Below are 18,392 nucleotides of genomic sequence, written 5' to 3' on the forward strand. Positions count from 1 at the left end.
CAGTTGGATGTGACATGTCTCTGCCTTGGATAATAATGGAGATCACAATCGACCCCGCTACACTATGAGACGTCCGCAGAACTGACATATATCTTGTGATTGTCACAGTCAACTGAATATGTTTAGAAAGACATGGGGGACGAGTCATTCCATGAACCCCAAACATGGTACTGACGACCGTTAGATCACCGCTTATGTTTATCCGAACTTGCACCGCTTGATTTCAACCCATTCTGCAGTGATACCGGGACACATCTACTGGTACCCATCATGGGCCACCGTAGGCCGGTGAGTTCGATTTGAGTATGTAATTTATCACGGGCCACCGTACACCGTAAAGTTCCTCAACTTTGATTGGCTGAATTTTGTCACATTACTATCATGTTGAGCAATGAAGATGTCTGCGCCCATGGAGAAGAATTCAGTTGTTATTTCAAAGGGAAATTTTGATAATAATCTGCCACATGGCCGAAGGAAATTTTATGACTTAGCCTCAAATGATGAGAGGAAGATTACTAGAGATGATCAGATAAGCAGTCCACGTCGCTTGTTGCCATACATCGAAAAAAATGTCATTGGAAAGGAGAAAATATTCTCTGGACCTTTTGGCCAAAGATCTGGTATGTCACTGTGTCGTCATCGTGGATCCATTGCACTCAAAGAATAATGACAAGATGTGCATCACGTCAGTCGATAAAGAAATTGTATTAGATAGTAGTGGTATGTCTTCATGTTCTGTAATCGTGTGGAGTGGATAGTTGACGGTGTGTAAAAACCAGGACCACGCGCAGTGTGGCCGTGGGTAGTACCGAAATCATGGCAATCATTGAATCAAGAGTTGTTGTTTTTTTCTGTTTACAGTTTTATATTGCGACTACACTGCATCAGGGCGATCACTGTCGTTCATAGAAGATTATATCAGGAAGGAAGTTCTTCCTGAATATGGCAACACCCATACTACCACCACTGTTACCTCTCTTCAGACCACACTGTTTAGACATGAGGCCAGGTAAAGTTTATGTTTACCTTTTCATTATTTTTAGCTTTGGGCCGGGCAAATTCACCTCTTTAAACCTAACCTTCCATCCAGACGCAACAAGGTGAAGGGTTTTTCTGCGTCAGATTGCCCTGCTTCCATGATAACAATCTACTTCATACAACTGCACCAATCATTCTTTCTCTGAATCAACTGGCAGTTTTATGTAATTCTTGTTTTCTTGGTGTTGCCTTTTTTTAATGAATGATCTTCCTCTTACAGGGACATAGTAAGAAATGCTGTTCATGCCAGTGAGCATGATGCTGTCATCTTCACAGGGAATGGTTGTACTGGAGCTGTTCATAAACTCATCAATGCTCTCCATTTGTCAACTCCACCAGTAAGTTGGGAAAGCTGGGAATCATTATTGTTACTCTTCCATGTTGTAATCCCTCTGAAATTTGGGCACCAACCCCTGTATCTCATTTAAAACCAATTTATTTTCTCCTCATTCATATTTGTTGAAATGAAAGAATTCACAGTGGGGGTTACAGAGATGTGGAACTGTCTTTTTCTTCATGCAATGAAATGTCCTTTGCCATCTTTGGCCAGTGACCTTTCTGTCTCACCTCTTTTCTCCTTCTTTGAGGTTGTCTTCATTGGTCCTTATGAGCATCATTCGAACCTGCTGCCATGGAAGGAGATCGGGGCAGATGTCATCAGGATCTCGACTACTGAGGATGGTCTTGTTGATATGGACTGTCTGACCACTGAACTAGAGGTGAGGAAACATCACACTCCCCAAAAGATGGAAAGTTTTTCTAACTACTTTCAAGGAATCGAATCTTATGATTAGAAATTTTTACTCTTATTGGTTTGATCTTCATAATGCCATACGAGACAAGTAGCTAATTCAGTCTAAAATGTCTTAGAATCACCGTCTTTTTTCTAGCGATGGCAGTTATCAGGTCGCGAGCTGATTGGTTGTTTCTCTGCTGCATCCAACGTGACAGGGATCCTGGCTGACGTTAACGCCATCACCGTTTGTCTTCATAAACATGGCGCACTGGCATTCTGGGATTACGCCACTGCTGGGCCGTACGTGGAGATCGATATGCACCCTGTGGTTGCCAGGTAAGTACACAGTAATGTCCGTGTTGCTATTTGACTGCTGAAACCAGATCCTATATTTGGGCCTAAAAATTCACGTTGCCTCTGACAACATTATACCATGACAGAGGGTAAAGTATATTTTCCCCAGAATAACACTGAACTGCTGTCTTTGGATATTCACTGGGTCTCCAGCAACTCTATCGTTAATAGAAACCAACCAGTGCAGCTTAAAGCTTTGCTGCTGCATGAACCTTGCTAAATTTCTAATGAAATGTTGTCTCCATTTCAGTAAGGACCAGCCTTATGTATATAAAGATGCCGTTTACCTGTCGCCCCATAAGTTTGTAGGCGGAGTAGGAACACCAGGTAAGACATTGTCACAATGACTGTATGTAGAGGTCTTGACTGAGTATGGGCACTCGGTGGATTAACCACATGCTAGAGATAGATACCGCTGTTTACTGAAGTCATGCATTCAATACAAGTTGGACCGCTTTCCCATGGCGATGCTCTCTCACTGAAAGTATCAATAGGTTTTCTCCAGGGTTTGGTTTCGTCCTTTATAGTACACCGATATGGCATTACCCAGTATTCATTCTACTCTTTGCAGGGATCCTAATAGCCAAGAAAAAGTTATTCAGGAATCCTGTCCCATCCGGTGGAGGAGGTGGATCAATCTTCTTTGTGAGTACTCAAATACAACATTTGAGGGATGAGAGGGATGCAATAGGGTTTCAAGTTAAGAGCTTTGATAACTGAGGCTCCTTCCAAGTCATGCTTCAAAAGAAACTTATGCATAGCCTGTGCATGTTCCACCTCTATTGTACATTAAGCAGAGGTGCTAAAATATCAGAATTGTGTATGAAACTTCTTCATGTTGCAGGTTAGAAGGGATTGCCACAGATACCTTCAAGAGGTTGAGATGAGGGAGGAAGGAGGAACCCCGGCCATTGTGGAGTCCATCAGGGCTGGATTGGTGTTTAACCTCAAGGAGGCTGTCACCCCTGAGGTCATTCTTGAGAGGGAACACAGTGTCTGTAGGTGCGTACCTTTTGAAAAATAAGTCACATTGATTGCTTTCCAATTCTCACTCTAACTACAATGTGCAATATACATGTACAATTCCAGGTCTTTGATAAAATGAGATGGTCTGTCAAAAAAACCTTGTTGTTATGGATATATGGTACCGAGAAATCAAGTAATCTAGCCCATATTGAACATGTTCCATTTCTTACACTTACATGCAGTCGTTTATAACTTTGCCATTTACAGGAATGTCCTTGATTGTTGGAAGGACTGCAGCAATCTTGTCATCTTAGGCCCGACATCTGTTCCCAGACTTCCAATCCTCTCTTTCCTCATCAAGCATCCAGACTCAGGTCTCTACCTCCATCATAACTTCATCTGCGCTGTCCTCAATGATCTGTTCGGGATACAAGCAAGAGGAGGCTGTGCTTGTGCTGGACCTTACGCCTTGGTGAGATTCTTTAGAATTGAGATAATTTCCTTGAAATAAGCTACTGAAAGCTATTCATTAGAGTGAGAAGACGATCATTAAAGAGCCCTTCCATAGGTAAAGGGGCTATTCAAGAAGTATAGTCTCCTGTCACGACAGATAACAACTGAATGTGCTGACATGTATGTACTCATTTTCCAGGACCTTCTTGGAATTGATGAAGAATTGGCACAAAAGATAGAGAACCTTCTGTTGGAGGATGGGTAAGGAGGTTGTTTGAGATACTATCCACATGCAGTGAGAGGCAATCAGTCTTCTCAAGTTCCACCCAGTTTTACAATAAAGGTCCAGGGTTGGATGCCCTCTGTGATGCAGTCCTCCCAGTGTATGGGTTGGCTTACATGATAGTATGTGATCTTGGTGGACTCATTGTCTTGAATTATTTGGGTCTACAATATGTTGTTTATTTCTAGGAGACTTGATCGAACACACCTTAGACGATACCGAGAATATTCTGACAGAGAAATCCTCCGACCTGGGTTTGCGCGTCTCAACTTCCCTTTCTTCATGTGTGATGAAGACGTCGACTTCGTAATTGAGGCTGTGAAAATGGTGGCAGAAGATGGATGGAAACTGCTGCCTCAGGTGAGATATAAACTTCTACAGCCTCCTTTCTTCTGTTGCCATGTTTGAAAACACTCGGATGTTATAGGAGACTGATGGCTCAGCAGGTTAAACTGCCAGTTTACAACAGAAGAAAGAGACCATGCATGTACATGTCCGTCTGGAGACTGATTCATTTTGAAATAGCCTTCATCATTGATGACATAAGTTAAAGTGAGCTACATGCAGAGAATGATAGAAAGTTTGTCTACATTGAACATTTTATTCCAGTATCTGTTCAACCCAGAGACCGGAGAGTGGAGGTATAGAAAGCATCAGGTTTTCAAGGACCGGAAGTGGTTGAGCCACATAAGCTATGGTAGCGGTGAGATGTTGTACCAGGAGCCGGTGCCAAATATCAAAGGTCCTCTCCCAGATAACAGAGAAGATTGTCTGGCTAAAGCTCGTGCGATATTCAATAGTGCATCTAAGGTTGGTATACATGTGGCTTTTTATTGTCACCCACTTACCAATGAAACAGATCTGTTGTTCCGTAAAAACGTCATTATACATTTACACAATAAACGACAAGACAGAGCATCCTCTGTTGTGTCGTTGGTTGTGGTGGAAGTAAAGTCTTTCTGTAGCTTAAGCTGGATTCACTTGAGTGAGTTTGGACCAGGTACATATATACTTGTAATTACCGTGGGACTCATTTTACTTCAAGGTGAAGACTGAGTTGTCAGACCAGGCTCTTCTCTTTGGTGATGTGGCGGCTGAAATACGCTGGTTCCTTCTCCCCAGCGAAGCCCAGCTGTGGATTAGCAAACCACAGCATGCCAAGCAGAGGGCTGCCCACCCACTACCATTCCATCCAGGGAAACCAGTTCAACATATTCGTCACATTTTCAAATCAAAGAATGGGCAAAGTTGCAATGGATGTGATAGGTTCTCGGTGGTGCTTCCAGGTGGTCAGGCTGAGAAATGTACTGAGGATGATAACGTTGATGATACACGAACTGTTCAAGATATTGTTGGTGGTGATGTACATGTAGCAAAGGTGCTTCTAACTGATCGGTCTGAAGAACAAAGTGAGAGTTCTCCGCGTGTGAATGATTTGGCGGAAACATTCAAGGATGGGCTTCGTGATTATCTGACTGAAGGCTTCATTGGTTGTGCTGATGATGACCATGACCTTGGCCAGAGGTCTGCTGATGCAGATGTAAAGGGTAACCATGGAGACTCAGGGTTGAGCCAGCCAACAGGTATTAGAACAGCTGCTTCTGACAGGGATGTATTTGATGTCAGTACTGAAAATTACCGGACTAAGAAATTAACGGTATCTGGTGGTGAAGATTACACAAACAACATTGTTGAATCAGCCAATCTGAACCTTTGCTCAGAGCAAGCAAATTCAAGCCCAGAATCAGTGAAACAATTTCTTCTATCGATTGTTGAGAAGGTTTCGCTCAGTCAGACAGCATCTGAAAAAAATGTGAATCCAGAGAATCTTCCAAGCAAATTCAGCGAATTACACGTGGATTCCAACAGTTCTGCTATCAGTGAAAGTAGTCCATCTGCAGCTTGTCTTGCCTGTGTACCGAAAAAGGGACCAGCTGCAGCAGGTCAAGAAGAGACCAAGCCACAGGTGAAGTGGCACCCCCCATCCAAGGTCATCTTCAATCCAACATTAGAGGTGAGTATAGGATTCGGCACTATGTGTCAACATCTTTAAGCTGGTCAGGAGCCTGTATAAATGGTGTAGTTTACCATTATTAGGCCTGACGTGTCACAACTGACTTATCTTCGCCCTACCCTGCTGTGCAATTTCTGTAAATGTCACGATTCACTTGAATTTGTTTATGTTAGTCTAATGTCAGCTGCATCTATCTTTCAGGCCCTGGAGGAATACAAGATGATCCGAGACGGTGATAAGGTCCTGGTGTGTTTGTCCGGTGGCAAGGATTCTCTATCATTGCTCCATTCACTACGACAGTACCAGTTCTATGCAAAGAAAAAGGTAGGACAGAGGAGCACCTCGGAGGTTGTGCCAGTCCCAAGCAGCACAAGCCTATGTTTAAATCTTTCGTTTTTTAATTTGTCTGAACAGAAAATTTTACTCCACCTCCTACAGAATGACTGTATGAACTTCAATTGGATTGCTTTGATATTAGCAATTCCTGTATACTCTTATTTCAGGGTGTGGTTTTCCAGCTTGGTGCTGTGACAGTTGATCCTGGTACTTCCTCCTATGATCCTAGTCCTCTGAAGGGATATCTCAAGGCGCTGAACGTACCGTATTTCTACGAGGAACAAGGTGAGAGGAATCGTGGGACCGTCTCCCGTAGCAAAACTATATGGTTGAACTACTCTAAATTGTCTTATTATTTGCTCCTGTTGTTCATTAGGCAGCTACAGAGCTTGGAGGGTTAAAAAGTGGGTTACCATACAGTCTCACTTCGGATCAAATCTGTAAAGAACTCTACTCTTGGTACCGTTTACTTCCGTTTCTGACACTATGATAGTTTTTCAGGTATCTTGGAACAGGCCGCTCAACTCCCCTATGCATGTGCATCCATCTGTAGCTTCTGTAGCCGCATGAAGAGGGGAAGGATCTATGCTGCGGCGAGACAGGAGGGCTACAATGTGCTTGCCATGGGACAACATCTCGATGATCTGGCAGAGAGCTTTCTGATGAACGCCTTCCACAATGGCGGTCTACGCACGATGAAGGCGAACTATGTTGTCAAGTTAGTATATTGAATACAATTCTTGACCAACAGCAATTGGAACAGCAGACTTGTGCAGCCAACCTTGTCCTCGCATACTAGTACTAAGGTGTGTTCCATAAAAATATTAGAAACCAGATGAATGTGGTGATGCAACGGAATAAGAAAAGCTTACCCAGGTTTTGGCATAACGCTGCATCTGTCTTAATATCAAAGCATTGCTTAATGCAATGAGATCAGAAATCATTACATGTACCTGTTGGTTATTGAATTGTTGGTGTTGTTTCAGGGAGGGCGATTTGAGAGTCATTCGTCCATTGGTGTACGTAAGAGAAAAGGATCTACGGCAGTTTGCTGAAGAGAAGAAGTTGCCAGTCATAGCAGAGAACTGTCCTGCCTGCTTTGAAGCACCCAAGGAGCGACACCGCATGAAACAGTTACTGGCTGCTCAGGAACTTCTCTTCCCAAAGATTTTCTCAAGTTTGATGTCTGCAATGAAACCATTGATGGCACTTGGTAGGACGGGAGCATCTGTCAATGAGAAGGGGGAGTCAAATGTAGATGATGAGGACTTATGATAGCGTGGTCCTTGATGGAACCAGATCATTGTGGTCTGAATCCACTTAAAACCATTTAGCTGGTTTATCTCATAACTGTTGCATTTCAAGGCCTGCATTGACATGAGTGTACACTCTACTGCCCGTGTCCTGTTCTGTCTCACTCTCCGACCATCAATAAATAATGTATTTCCAAGTCAAATCTTTGCTTGTATTGTTTTGTGCTTGTTACTCAAATTTGTAGCATACAGTATCAAAATATACTGGAGGAAGACCATACACATGAGGCAGTATCGAAAGACAAGTCTAAAATTCGCGGCCCGCCAATGCGCTGCAATAACAATCAGGACAACTCGACGTTCCCTCAAGGGGATAGTATACCCCGTTACACCGAAGTACAGACGGCCCGCCAATGTTACACCGGCACTAGGCGAACTGTCAATTCACTCACAATCAGGACAACTATACCTTGCTCCAAAATGCGGAATGCGGTCGAGGATGGTCGCGGACCTGTCTTCGGGCATTTCCACGGCTAATTTGGAAGGCGTTGAGTCGAGGATGTGCAGTATTGTCTTCGGGCCTTCCCTCGGCTAATGCGGAGGGCGTCGGGATGAATTTATAAGAAGAGAAAAAAACAAGAAGTATGGCGGAGGAAAATTTTGTTTTCACAATTTTCGACCACTAATTTGTGTTTAATGGCCATCTGAGCACATTATACAAATAAATTGAGCTTGCAGACAGAAGGACCGTTGTCCTTAATTCCAATTAATTGTTAGTTTTAACCCTTGATTTTACAGTTTGGGATAGTTTGGAGCGAGTTCTCCGATTTCGCTCACCGGTGTCAATCAATGACAATGTTGCGCATGCGCTATACTAGCTTGTGGGCTTGTCAAAATTGCCGGTCATGTCACATCTGTGTCTTATCGATGTTTTATTACTCATTTTTCAGATAGTGTGTGTCTGGCAAGAGTGAACCATGGATAGGATCCTTTCTGGCATCCTGGCCTCGGACAAGGCAGAGCCTGTCAAGAAGGCCTTGTTCCAGAAAATATCAAATGCTGCATCAATGCCGCAAACGGTAGAAGTAGTCGTCAAAGTTCTTGAAATCAGTGCCAGTATGACATTGGATGGTAACTCAACCCTGGAAACAGAAAATGGCATCAACATATTCAAACTCTGGGCAAAATATAACCTTAACACATTTGAAATGTTTTTCACAGCATCTTATGTCCATCATTTGTTGAATGAAGAAATGGTGAACAAGTGTGCTGCCGTTAAGTTACTAAGAGAAAGTATGACTCTCATGCAGAACAATGAAAAAATAGAGCAACTCCAGTGTATAATCGCAGCTAAGTCGATCAACTTCCTACGTTCTTACCCAGATTTAGCAACGTTGTATGAATTTACCAAGTTTCTCGTCACATTTCCAAACTGTGTTCCAAGGGGAGACCTCCGAGCTACATTTTGTTCTGCTTATATCAAAGCTCTTCATAAACTCGCAATGCCACTAAAGTTTGATGAAATACCTGCATACATGACCAATGTTGAGAGTCTGGCAAAGTTTCTAAAGTCTGTGTGGGAATCGTCTACCCAGGATGCTCTCTTCACGTCTCTTCAGACGATCCTCGGATTGATAGCTACACCAGGTGACGAGAACCAAGATGGAGAAGTCCCAATGTCGCTTGTCGCGGTCGTCCAACTGCTACCAACGTCAATGATCAGTGATGCAACTAAAGCAGTCTTGAATGATCGGTCACTGACAGATGAGAACATGAAGATAGCTATGATGTGTATGATGCAGTGGATGAGCTGGGTTACTGCCTCGCACATCAACCAGTGGGTCTTGGCATTTCTGAAAGGACTGGCTACTCTACAGCGGTATTCAGTACTCGTGGAGATCACATTGTCTACAGTAGAACTGGTAAGTTATGGTTAAAGTTTGACCTCACAAAGTTGTTGTCCATGTAGCTTGTGACTTGTTGTACATTGTGGTGTCTTTCTACATGACTGGATCATCTTTTCTTGTTGCTTTATTGGCCAATAAAGTGTTTCTTCTTCTGGTTGATTTCAGGTTTATGAGAAGTTGTCGTTTCCCGTCGTACGAGATGGCGCTATGTCAGTCCTCTCCTACATGTTGATGAGCTATCAGCACTGTCCTGAAGCTTTCCACAAGGTAAAGATCCCTCACAAGTCTTACTAATCCATGTAAGATTGGGAGACAGTTTGTTAATCAATAACAATCAGTCAGCCGTTACGCCATTCAAATAATGACATTCTAAATTATACATGTATAGGGTCGATTCAAACAGCTTTTTAAACATGGCCTGTGTTATGTTGAGAAAATAAAAATATTGACTTCAATTGAGTTTCATCTTCTTCAGATTGCTAGCCTGATTCCGAACACGATTCAAAATCTACAACAGGAGAACACGCCATCCAGTCGGAAATGTATGGAAAATCTGGCTGAACTTGCTCACTGTCAGATGTACCTTCACTCGGGCTTCCCTGACCTCTATGACCCAATCTTGGAGGATATAAAGGTAGAGTATCTGAGTAGAAACACATCCCTATTTATGAACAGCTCAGTAGTCTGTCACCTGTCAATCAACTACGCTAATGTCGGAAGTATTCAGTCCCATGTGATTTTGACTCAAATCTTATTATCTTCTGACCAGAGTCACCAGGCCTGTTGCTTCGTCTTAGAAAGAGTGATACACACAAACCATTTATGTTCTTGAGGCCCTTGTTATTGATTGGTGAGTTTAGTTTGATCCCCATTTTGGAACAAGGATTTTATGAATCATAAACAATCTCACATATCTTAATCTCTTCTAGGAATATGATGCCCCAGCCCCAGAGGTCATCCAAAGACACCTTGCTGAGAGTAAATGGACAGCTCAGTGCATTGATGTGATCACTAGTCCCTCCTCGGCTAGTGTGGTGAAGAAGTCTGAGACTGGAAAGATTGGTTTGGTGAACCTGGGAAATACATGCTACATGAACAGCGTTCTTCAAGCCTTGTACATGTGTGATGAGTAGGTATCCTTTGGTGTTCTTCACAAGCAGTTTCATCTGAAAGCGATGACATGTCTTTTCCCCCTGCCTTGTCCGGCACTTTGGTTGACAATGTTTGTCTTGTCCACTCTGACACTCATGTAAAACTGACCATGTTCATCTCAATCAGTTTCAGAAGAGCAGTGCTGTCCAGTCCCATCCATCCGCAGAACAGAGTCTTACTCAAGTTACAGCATTCCTTTGCTCATCTTAAACTCTCTCAGAGGGCTGCCTACTCTCCTACAGCATTCCTGAATGCTTCTAGACCTCCGTGGTTCACTCAAGGCCACCAACAGGACTGCTCGGAATATCTGCGACATCTGCTTGTGCTTCTTCATGAACAGGAACAAGCCGCCAGAAAGGAGACCAGTCATAAAGAGGAGAAAATGGAGACAGAACAATCAGAAACAAACAAGACTCTGATTGATAAAATCTTCACGGGAAAGTTAGAGACAACGCATTGCTGTCTGAAATGTGGCAAACATTCATCCCGGACTGAAAGTTTCATTGATTTGTCGTTGCCCTTCCCTGATACCAAGTGTGATGAAGGTCTAACCAACGGTGCCGCAAAGGGAGAGAAATTAGCTGGTGGCGACTCCTCTAGTTCTGTGCATGAAGCAGCGGTGACATCGTCCAGTCCTGCAAATACTGACGTGAAGGATTTGAAAGACAAAGGAGTGTGTCTATCCAAAATGGTTGATTTCTTTCTGGCGCCGGAGACGTTGCATGGGGATAACTGTTATCACTGTGATCACTGTGAGAGTCTGCAAGATGCTGAGAGGACTATTCAAATCACAGCAGCTCCTCATTACCTCGTTTTGAGCTTGCTTCGATTTTCTTATGACGTAAAAAGTCAGTCGCGATCAAAACTCCTAAAAGACGTCAAGTATCCCAAGGTGCTGTACTTACCTGTGATGACAGAGTACCCACAATGCAATGGCCAGTCCGCTACAAAAGCACCAAAAACTGTTGTTAATCATGAAATGTACTGTTTAAATGCTGTGATAATCCATGCAGGACTTTCCTCTGATTGTGGACATTACTACAGCTATGCGCGTCACCAGTATCAGGGAGAGATGAACAGTTCTGAAATGGATATTGGTGAAACAAACAACGACGAACTGAATGCCTCATCTACTGAAAAATGGTTCCTTTTCAATGACAATCGTGTTTCTTTCTCCAGCTATGAGTCTTTCAGCAGTGTGACCAAGCGATTCTCCCGGGACACTGCCTATGTTCTGTTCTATAAGAAAATGACTAAGCCAGGCGATCATGCAGAGAATGGCCAGCTGAATGAGTGGACAGAGGCACCTATCAGGAGGGATTTGAAGGAAGCGGTGGAGCGGGACAATAGAGCCTTCTTTGAGGTAGGTTACCTTCATCGTGCTTGCCTTTTCATTCTGAATTTTGTCCCTGCCAAAGTGTTGCACTTGGAGAAGCATTGTTACCTCTACATTGCTGACATATATGTATGTAATGTTGTCTTTGTACTGGTCACAATCACCTCCATATCATGAATGGAGCAATTCGACAATCTCTTGATAAAGTCTATTCTACCTTCTTCTCCAGGAACAAGAACGAACCGCTAGGTTGAAGTCTCGTCAGAAGCGCTCATCCAATTTTGGTGCCTCACCTCCTTTCTTTCGTTACCCGGATGACGATAAGGGTGGACCGCCAGGAAGTTGTGGAGGAGGAGGAGGATTTGGAGGTCTCAACAATGATGGGCCGCGATTTGTCTTCTAGAATCTTGACCTCAACGACTTGTGCAAGGTTTGCATATCTGACAGTGGGGCAAAAGAATTGGCTGGAGTATCGTGTGAAGCCAGGAAATAGGATAATGGACATTCGTTATGCATGGACAATTGCTTGCATCTGAGGAGATAGTATTTATTGTAGTTCAAATAGATTAACAGTTTCATCTGTGATTTCAAGATTTTGTAAATTTTTTGTTTGCAACGAATCGAGTCATTTCCTTGTCTTGGTTTACCCCAAGGATGTCCATGTGCTTTGTAACAGTCTATGATGATAATGTAAATAAATTCCTTTTTGAAATGCAAGAATTGGTTTTCTTCTTTATGCTGTCAGGGGACCATGGATATAAATATGGTCCCCATTTGAAGGTAGGCTCAACAATAACACTCCTGGGAATATTAGTCTCCATTATGCCACAACCGGCCAATGCAGTCACAATCGGGACAACTAGACGTTTGCTCCAGGGAATAGTATTCCTGTTACACCTGTATAGACGACCAACCAATGCAGTCACAATCAGGACAATTAACTAGAGGTTTGTTCCAGGGGATAGTATTCCTGTTACACCTGTATAGACGACCAACCAATGCAGTCACAATCAGGACAATTAACTAGAGGTTTGTTCCAGGGGATAGTATTCCCCGTTACACTGGTACAGACGACCTGACACTGCAGTCACCAATCAGGACCGGACAGCCAGACGTTTGCTCCAGGGAATAGTATTACCGTTACACCTTACAGACGACCAACCAATGCAGTCACAATCAGGACAATTAACTAGAGGTTTGTTCCAGGGGATAGTATTCCCCGTTACACTGGTACAGACGACCTGACAATGCAGTCACCAATCAGGACCGGACAGCCAGACGTTTGCTCCAGGGAATAGTATTACCGTTACACCTTACAGACGACCAACCAATGCAGTCACAATCAGGACAATTAACTAGACGTTTGCTCCGGGGATAGTATCCTCGTTACATTGGTACGTAGGGGATGGAAATCCCTGTTACACAGGTATAGACTCCCAGCTGCCAATGCAGTCACAATCAGTGCGAGAAGCGATAGGTGCGGGGTTCGCGAAGACCATGCCAGGAGAGCTCGAGGCCCGGTGGTTCTGCAGCCCCGCCGCCGTGGCGCCGGCGTGGCCGCGTCTTCGAGAATATGCAGAGAGGGCGGGCTGAGGTGGGTCAGCGCAGGAGACCAGTCACTCACATGACTGAGAGCTCCGAGGCGGTGAATTGTGACACTGCTTAGTGCTGCCCGGCCGCCGACGAGTCGGTTCAGATGCGAGAAGCGAATGGTGCAGAATGGCACAGAGGGCGGGTGGGTCGACGAGGGCCGTCCAAAGGACGCTAAATCGTCCGCAGATTCAGTGAGAAATAAACTGTCTTCTCCCAAAGCATCCAATGGACGCCCTTTCGTCCATTGGCCTGACTTCACCCTGCCATTGGCATTCTTCTTCATTACCTCGGCGAGGGCCGTGACGCTAAATCGTCCGCAGATTCAGTGAGAAATGAACTGTTTTCGCCCAATGGTGTCTCACATCGGAGGAAGGGTGCATGGTGTCTCACATCGGAGGTTTGGGATCACATTGTGTACCTCCAATGTGAGACACCACGAGATCCAAAACCTCTGATCTCAGACACCAAGCACCCTACCTCCGATTTGGGGCGATCGTGTATTGGGGGAACAACCAATCTTGATGACAGATTGGTGTCAGCTCTGTGTGTTGGAGGATTGAGAAGCCATCTTGAAAGCAGGTATAGTGCTTGCCAATGACAGGTGGAATGTTAAGAGAGACTAAACCGTTGAGCATTCTTTACTTATGCTACAGTTAGATGTCCTTTATTCACAACAACAGTTTGTTCAATCCGGATCTCGGGATTCAGATTTGAAGAAGCTTGTAGAAGCTGTACCAAGTACGGTACATTGTAATTTCCATCGAAACCAATGCATACAGGACACTTGATGTAAAGATCGACATAGAGTTGAGGGGATTGAGTTGAATGGGTGGTGAGGAAACGAAAAGGGTCGCATTCAACGACGAAGTGAACTTGTGTGTTGGTCAACCTTTCGTCTTCAACTGCTTGTTAACTCTAGCTACTCAGTAATTGAGGTTCGTGCTACCATGAATATGTGAGGCGAGCTTGGTGCTACTAAATAGGTTACCAGCACCTCACTTTCTATTTGTCGATGTCACTGGTTAGACCGTCCATTTAACTTAAAAGGCACGCGTCGAGCCGTTTGGTTCTTTGAGGAGCGAGTTGTTCCTGGCGAGAGAGTATCCACACTTTCATCGGTTTCGCTCGCCCTTTCATCACAACTTCACCACGGTAATCCAACTTAAACCTGGCGTCGAAAGATACTTTCTTCATCAGGCACCTGAAAATGGGATGTGAAACGGCAATTGGTATTCAACCTGTTTACGTCTGAGCCCTGGAAGAGTCGGCATGCACTGTTTAATTCTCATAAGGCACAAGGCATAAAAGAGGGAGTAAGCGTGTTCTACCTGGTATGACATGTTCAGCTAAGTCCAGTAAGCATGGTCAAGCCAGCGAACTTACTGTTCTAAACAAACGACCCACAGTCCGTATGTAGCTAGCTGATGGGGTGTTGGTTAGAATCCAGTTTTGCCATTTCGCCAGCAACCCAGATTCGACCTGACCAGGAAAGCAGCACATTTCCGTTCTTCAGCTTGATATCGCCAGTATTTGCCAGTCATGACTGTTGCCAAGGCCAGTGGTTCACTTACTTATAAGTATCCTTCGAGACGTTGATCTGTCCCTTCAGCCCTGTTGTCTCCGTCCTACTGGTAAGATTGACCGTATTCCCGAACAGACAGTACCGCGGCATCCTCTTCCCAATCACCCCCGCCACCACTTCGCCGGAGTGCATGCCTATCGTGATCTGCAATGGAAGAAGATCAGCAGCAGACGCCATTTGGCCGGCGAAGATTCTCGATGAACAAGTGGGAGGCCGACCAGGCTATTTCATCATATTTCGCCCAAGAAGCAGTAGACAGAAAGAACACAGGTCCATCCATCGACCTGCGAACTGATCTAAGGAAGCGATAGAAGTTGGCACGCCGGCTGCCATTGGAAGATATGAGTTTAGTGTCCTCTGAATCAAGACAAACACTTGTCTGGTGATCTCATCGTATCGCGTGTCGAAAGCTGCATATACAACACACAACATATACATACTCACTGTGATACTTCGCTGGTGATGGTTTGTCAGTGTCCTGGAGACGTCAATGAGGTCCAGGGCGAATCTGGCGATGCATCGCGCGTGGTCTTGGCATGTTTCAGGAAGGCCGCTCGCAACCATGTATTTATCTCCAACGGTCTCCACCTGAACAGAGATTCAATAGATGATGAGAGAATGATCGTGCACAACAGGATTTGTTGATGAAAACAAAGAGCAGCGAATCTCAGTACCAGGAGATTATTGTAGGCCAACTAACCTTGTAAATGTTCGGATGGATCTTGGGGTCCAGTAACTCATCAAACTTGGTATAGACGGAATTCAGGAGCTCTACTATCTTCATGGCTCCACGCGAGTCCGAATGTATTGCACAGAACTCGCTAAAACCCGTAATGCCGCTGAACATGACGGTTACGCCGTCATACCGTTGGGCTGGGACGTCCCGGTGGTGGCGGAGCGAGTCGGCGACTGTAGGTGGCAATACCGAGAACATCAACCTAAAACGATGGCAGAATGAAGAAACGGGCAAGCAAGACTGGTCTGAAAGAACTCTATTTCAAAATTTATACATCCTCCTGGTCCGATTCACCATCGGTTACTCCGGATCCAGTAATGTGTGCGTGGGGAGGAGCATGCAACTGACTCCAACATTTAAGGAGAAGTGCAAGAATGCTGCCTTCTGACAGGACGGAACTTCAGTTGCACTGCTGGACAGAGTAGGACGTATCATACCAACCTATCTGTCTTCTGTTTCTCAGACTCGATGGCGTTGTAGGTCTGCTGATATTCGTCCGTCAGTATCTCCAAGCTTTGCGTCAGCATGTACTCCTCCTCAAACTGCTCCGAGAGTAAGACGAGGTCTCGCGTGGCGTCGTGTAGCGGGATGTCACTTAGAAACAACCCCCGTCTGTACAGATCGTCGATGTTAGCAATGCTTGGGGAACACAGGAATAAAATGCAACCGGATTCCATAATCAGCGTCATTTGTCCTTTCAACCTCAGTGAAATATCTTCTGCGTTTCCAGGCGGATCATCTGCTGTCACACACGTTGCGCCTTCTTTCGACTGCAGGACAAACACGGTATTGATGTGGGCAAGGATGTTTACGAAGTTTAATTTCATTTGAGGACGCTGCATCCTGAAAAGTTCGATTACTTTTACGTGGCCCGATTCCAATGATGGTATAACTCTTTGAATGGAGTTCCCTGCCTGAACGATGGTCAAATCCTCATTGAACAGGAAGTGGAAAGGAAAAGCGCTGGCGAAAGTAACTGGGTTGATAGGTATCGAAGCGTTCGATGAAGCGTCATCGAAGTCATCAAGGGATTCAGTATCCGATGCTTTAAAACACTTGTCTTTTATCAAAAACTCAACATGATCATGCCCAGTTTCTTTTCCACGCAAGATAGACACGTCAACTTCAGTTTTGTGAAGATGCACAGCAATGGTTTTCACAAGGCCTATCACAATCGATTCCAATCCTGGTCTTTCCGAATAATAATGCAAGATGGTGGAACCCACTTCCGTTCCTTCTGTACAGCGGAAGGATGGTGCGCGCATGCCTGGATAGATCGTCTGCAGGTGGTCATGGAGGGCGTCAAGATTCTGGAGGAACTCGTGCATGGTGGAGCCGAGAATCTGCAGGATCTTGTCATAGCCGGATTCTTTGCAGTATTCGAAGAAAAATGCTCCGAAAAGCTCCAGGACTTTTTCCGCCGAGACTTCTGTAAAGATAACAAAAGAAGCGTCAGCGAACCGAATGTTAGAATTCTAAATGCGAAAATATGCGAAAGTATTAACATTTGCAGCGTATTTCTTGCTCTATTTCTCGTCACATGCATTATATAGCGTTCCAATCAGCAGGATCACCTTGGAAGGTATGTAAAGTAACAGGGGAGGGGATTCCATGCCAGAAAAGACGCCCGCTCGGTATATCCAGGTTCTCCTCTTGAATGCAGCCGCCAAAGGTTTGGACTCGTGTGACTTACCAAGAACGTTGGAAGCAGCTCCAACCAAGTCGTATGAAACGCTGTCGTCATAAAGCACCCTTGCCAGAAATCTTCCTTCAACGTCGATCCCTGCTTGTGCTCTGTTGTAAAGGAAATATAATGATGTACGGCCTGTTGGATTTCCAGGAAATTTCGGAAGAAGGAGAGTCAAGGGCAGAGAAGGATGTTGGAAGCCCGGAATATGAATATGCATGTATATTTGAATATGAAATGTTAACTTGATTAACTTACTTGATTTTCTCCCACGTTTCTTGTCCAAAGTTCCTGATCACCAGTAACTCTATTGCGTGATTGACAAAACCATACTGAAAGGTAATATGCTTACACATACTTATCATAACTTCGCCAAAATCCAATATCACACGCTGTGCCAGCTTCTCCGAGATGGAGCGCTTTGCCCATTAGCGACAAACTGCTCTGTCCGCTCATTAAATGATCCAAGGGAAGTCGTAAGTTCATTATGACTCTTAGCATTTCACCACGAATCTGGTGAAGAAGAGTGGATATCGCAACACGCATTTCCTCTTGGCTCGCATGATGGACGGAAGGCCTGCGGAGGTGGGGGAGCATCAGCAAAGACCACAATTAGGATACACTGCAGGGATCAGAAAGACCTTCTCCTAAACCCAATCTTGGCAAATAGCGTAGAGATTGCAAGGAGGATAAAAATACTAGAAGTTCGAAACGGGGGAATTGTGCTGGGGTGAAGAGGTCAAAACTCCCTTGGAGTTATGTTACGGCATGCAAACACGAAAATCGGAAATTGAGATAGGTTCACACTCACCATTTTTGCCACATTACCAACATCAGCAACTCATAAAAGTTAGAATAGTAGAATTCGGCGCAGAATATCCCTAGCCCACCGCACAGCCCGGCCAATAGGTTATGAATCACTGCAGCAGCGTACTAGCCCAGTCAATGACTTGTGAAGCCAGCTTG

General features: G+C 44.6%; 3 protein-coding genes across 4 annotated transcripts; 2 read left to right on the forward strand and 1 right to left on the reverse strand.

Annotated features, from left to right (window-relative positions):
• Nucleotides 1-397: 397 nt before the first annotated feature.
• Nucleotides 398-7,625, forward strand: LOC135494103 (uncharacterized). Its single transcript, XM_064781854.1, has 17 exons — nucleotides 398-620; nucleotides 862-1,009; nucleotides 1,259-1,376; nucleotides 1,626-1,757; nucleotides 1,929-2,110; nucleotides 2,379-2,455; nucleotides 2,700-2,773; nucleotides 2,973-3,130; nucleotides 3,362-3,566; nucleotides 3,747-3,808; nucleotides 4,019-4,190; nucleotides 4,440-4,640; nucleotides 4,876-5,844; nucleotides 6,046-6,168; nucleotides 6,348-6,465; nucleotides 6,682-6,898; nucleotides 7,167-7,625. The coding sequence occupies exons 1-17, from the start codon at nucleotides 398-400 to the stop codon at nucleotides 7,453-7,455; spliced, it is 3,468 nt and encodes a 1,155-aa protein (XP_064637924.1). The 3' UTR covers nucleotides 7,456-7,625.
• A 436-nt stretch (nucleotides 7,626-8,061) lies between these two features.
• Nucleotides 8,062-12,502, forward strand: LOC135493362 (ubiquitin carboxyl-terminal hydrolase 38-like). The gene is made up of 7 exons (XM_064780672.1): nucleotides 8,062-8,075; nucleotides 8,384-9,355; nucleotides 9,506-9,607; nucleotides 9,816-9,974; nucleotides 10,270-10,469; nucleotides 10,619-11,855; nucleotides 12,058-12,502. The coding sequence occupies exons 2-7, from the start codon at nucleotides 8,411-8,413 to the stop codon at nucleotides 12,229-12,231; spliced, it is 2,817 nt and encodes a 938-aa protein (XP_064636742.1). The 5' UTR covers nucleotides 8,062-8,075; nucleotides 8,384-8,410; the 3' UTR covers nucleotides 12,232-12,502.
• Nucleotides 12,503-14,088: 1,586 nt separating this feature from the next.
• LOC135493406 (guanylate cyclase soluble subunit beta-1-like) lies at nucleotides 14,089-18,326 on the reverse strand. 2 transcript variants are annotated; one of them, XM_064780737.1, is made up of 8 exons: nucleotides 18,238-18,326; nucleotides 17,685-17,758; nucleotides 17,433-17,533; nucleotides 16,181-17,168; nucleotides 15,704-15,941; nucleotides 15,448-15,591; nucleotides 14,993-15,147; nucleotides 14,089-14,622 (listed from the first exon to the last, which is right to left on the reverse strand). In XM_064780737.1, the coding sequence occupies exons 1-8, from the start codon at nucleotides 18,238-18,240 to the stop codon at nucleotides 14,457-14,459; spliced, it is 1,869 nt and encodes a 622-aa protein (XP_064636807.1). In that variant the 5' UTR covers nucleotides 18,241-18,326; the 3' UTR covers nucleotides 14,089-14,456. The 2 variants fall into 2 exon arrangements, with proteins under 2 accessions (XP_064636807.1, XP_064636806.1); XM_064780736.1 differs by lacking the exon at nucleotides 18,238-18,326 and having other exon boundaries at nucleotides 17,685-17,787.
• Between the last annotated feature and the right edge of the window lie 66 nt (nucleotides 18,327-18,392).

Source organism: Lineus longissimus, chromosome 9, assembly GCF_910592395.1.
Source record: "Lineus longissimus chromosome 9, tnLinLong1.2, whole genome shotgun sequence".
NCBI lineage: Eukaryota > Metazoa > Nemertea > Pilidiophora > Heteronemertea > Lineidae > Lineus > Lineus longissimus.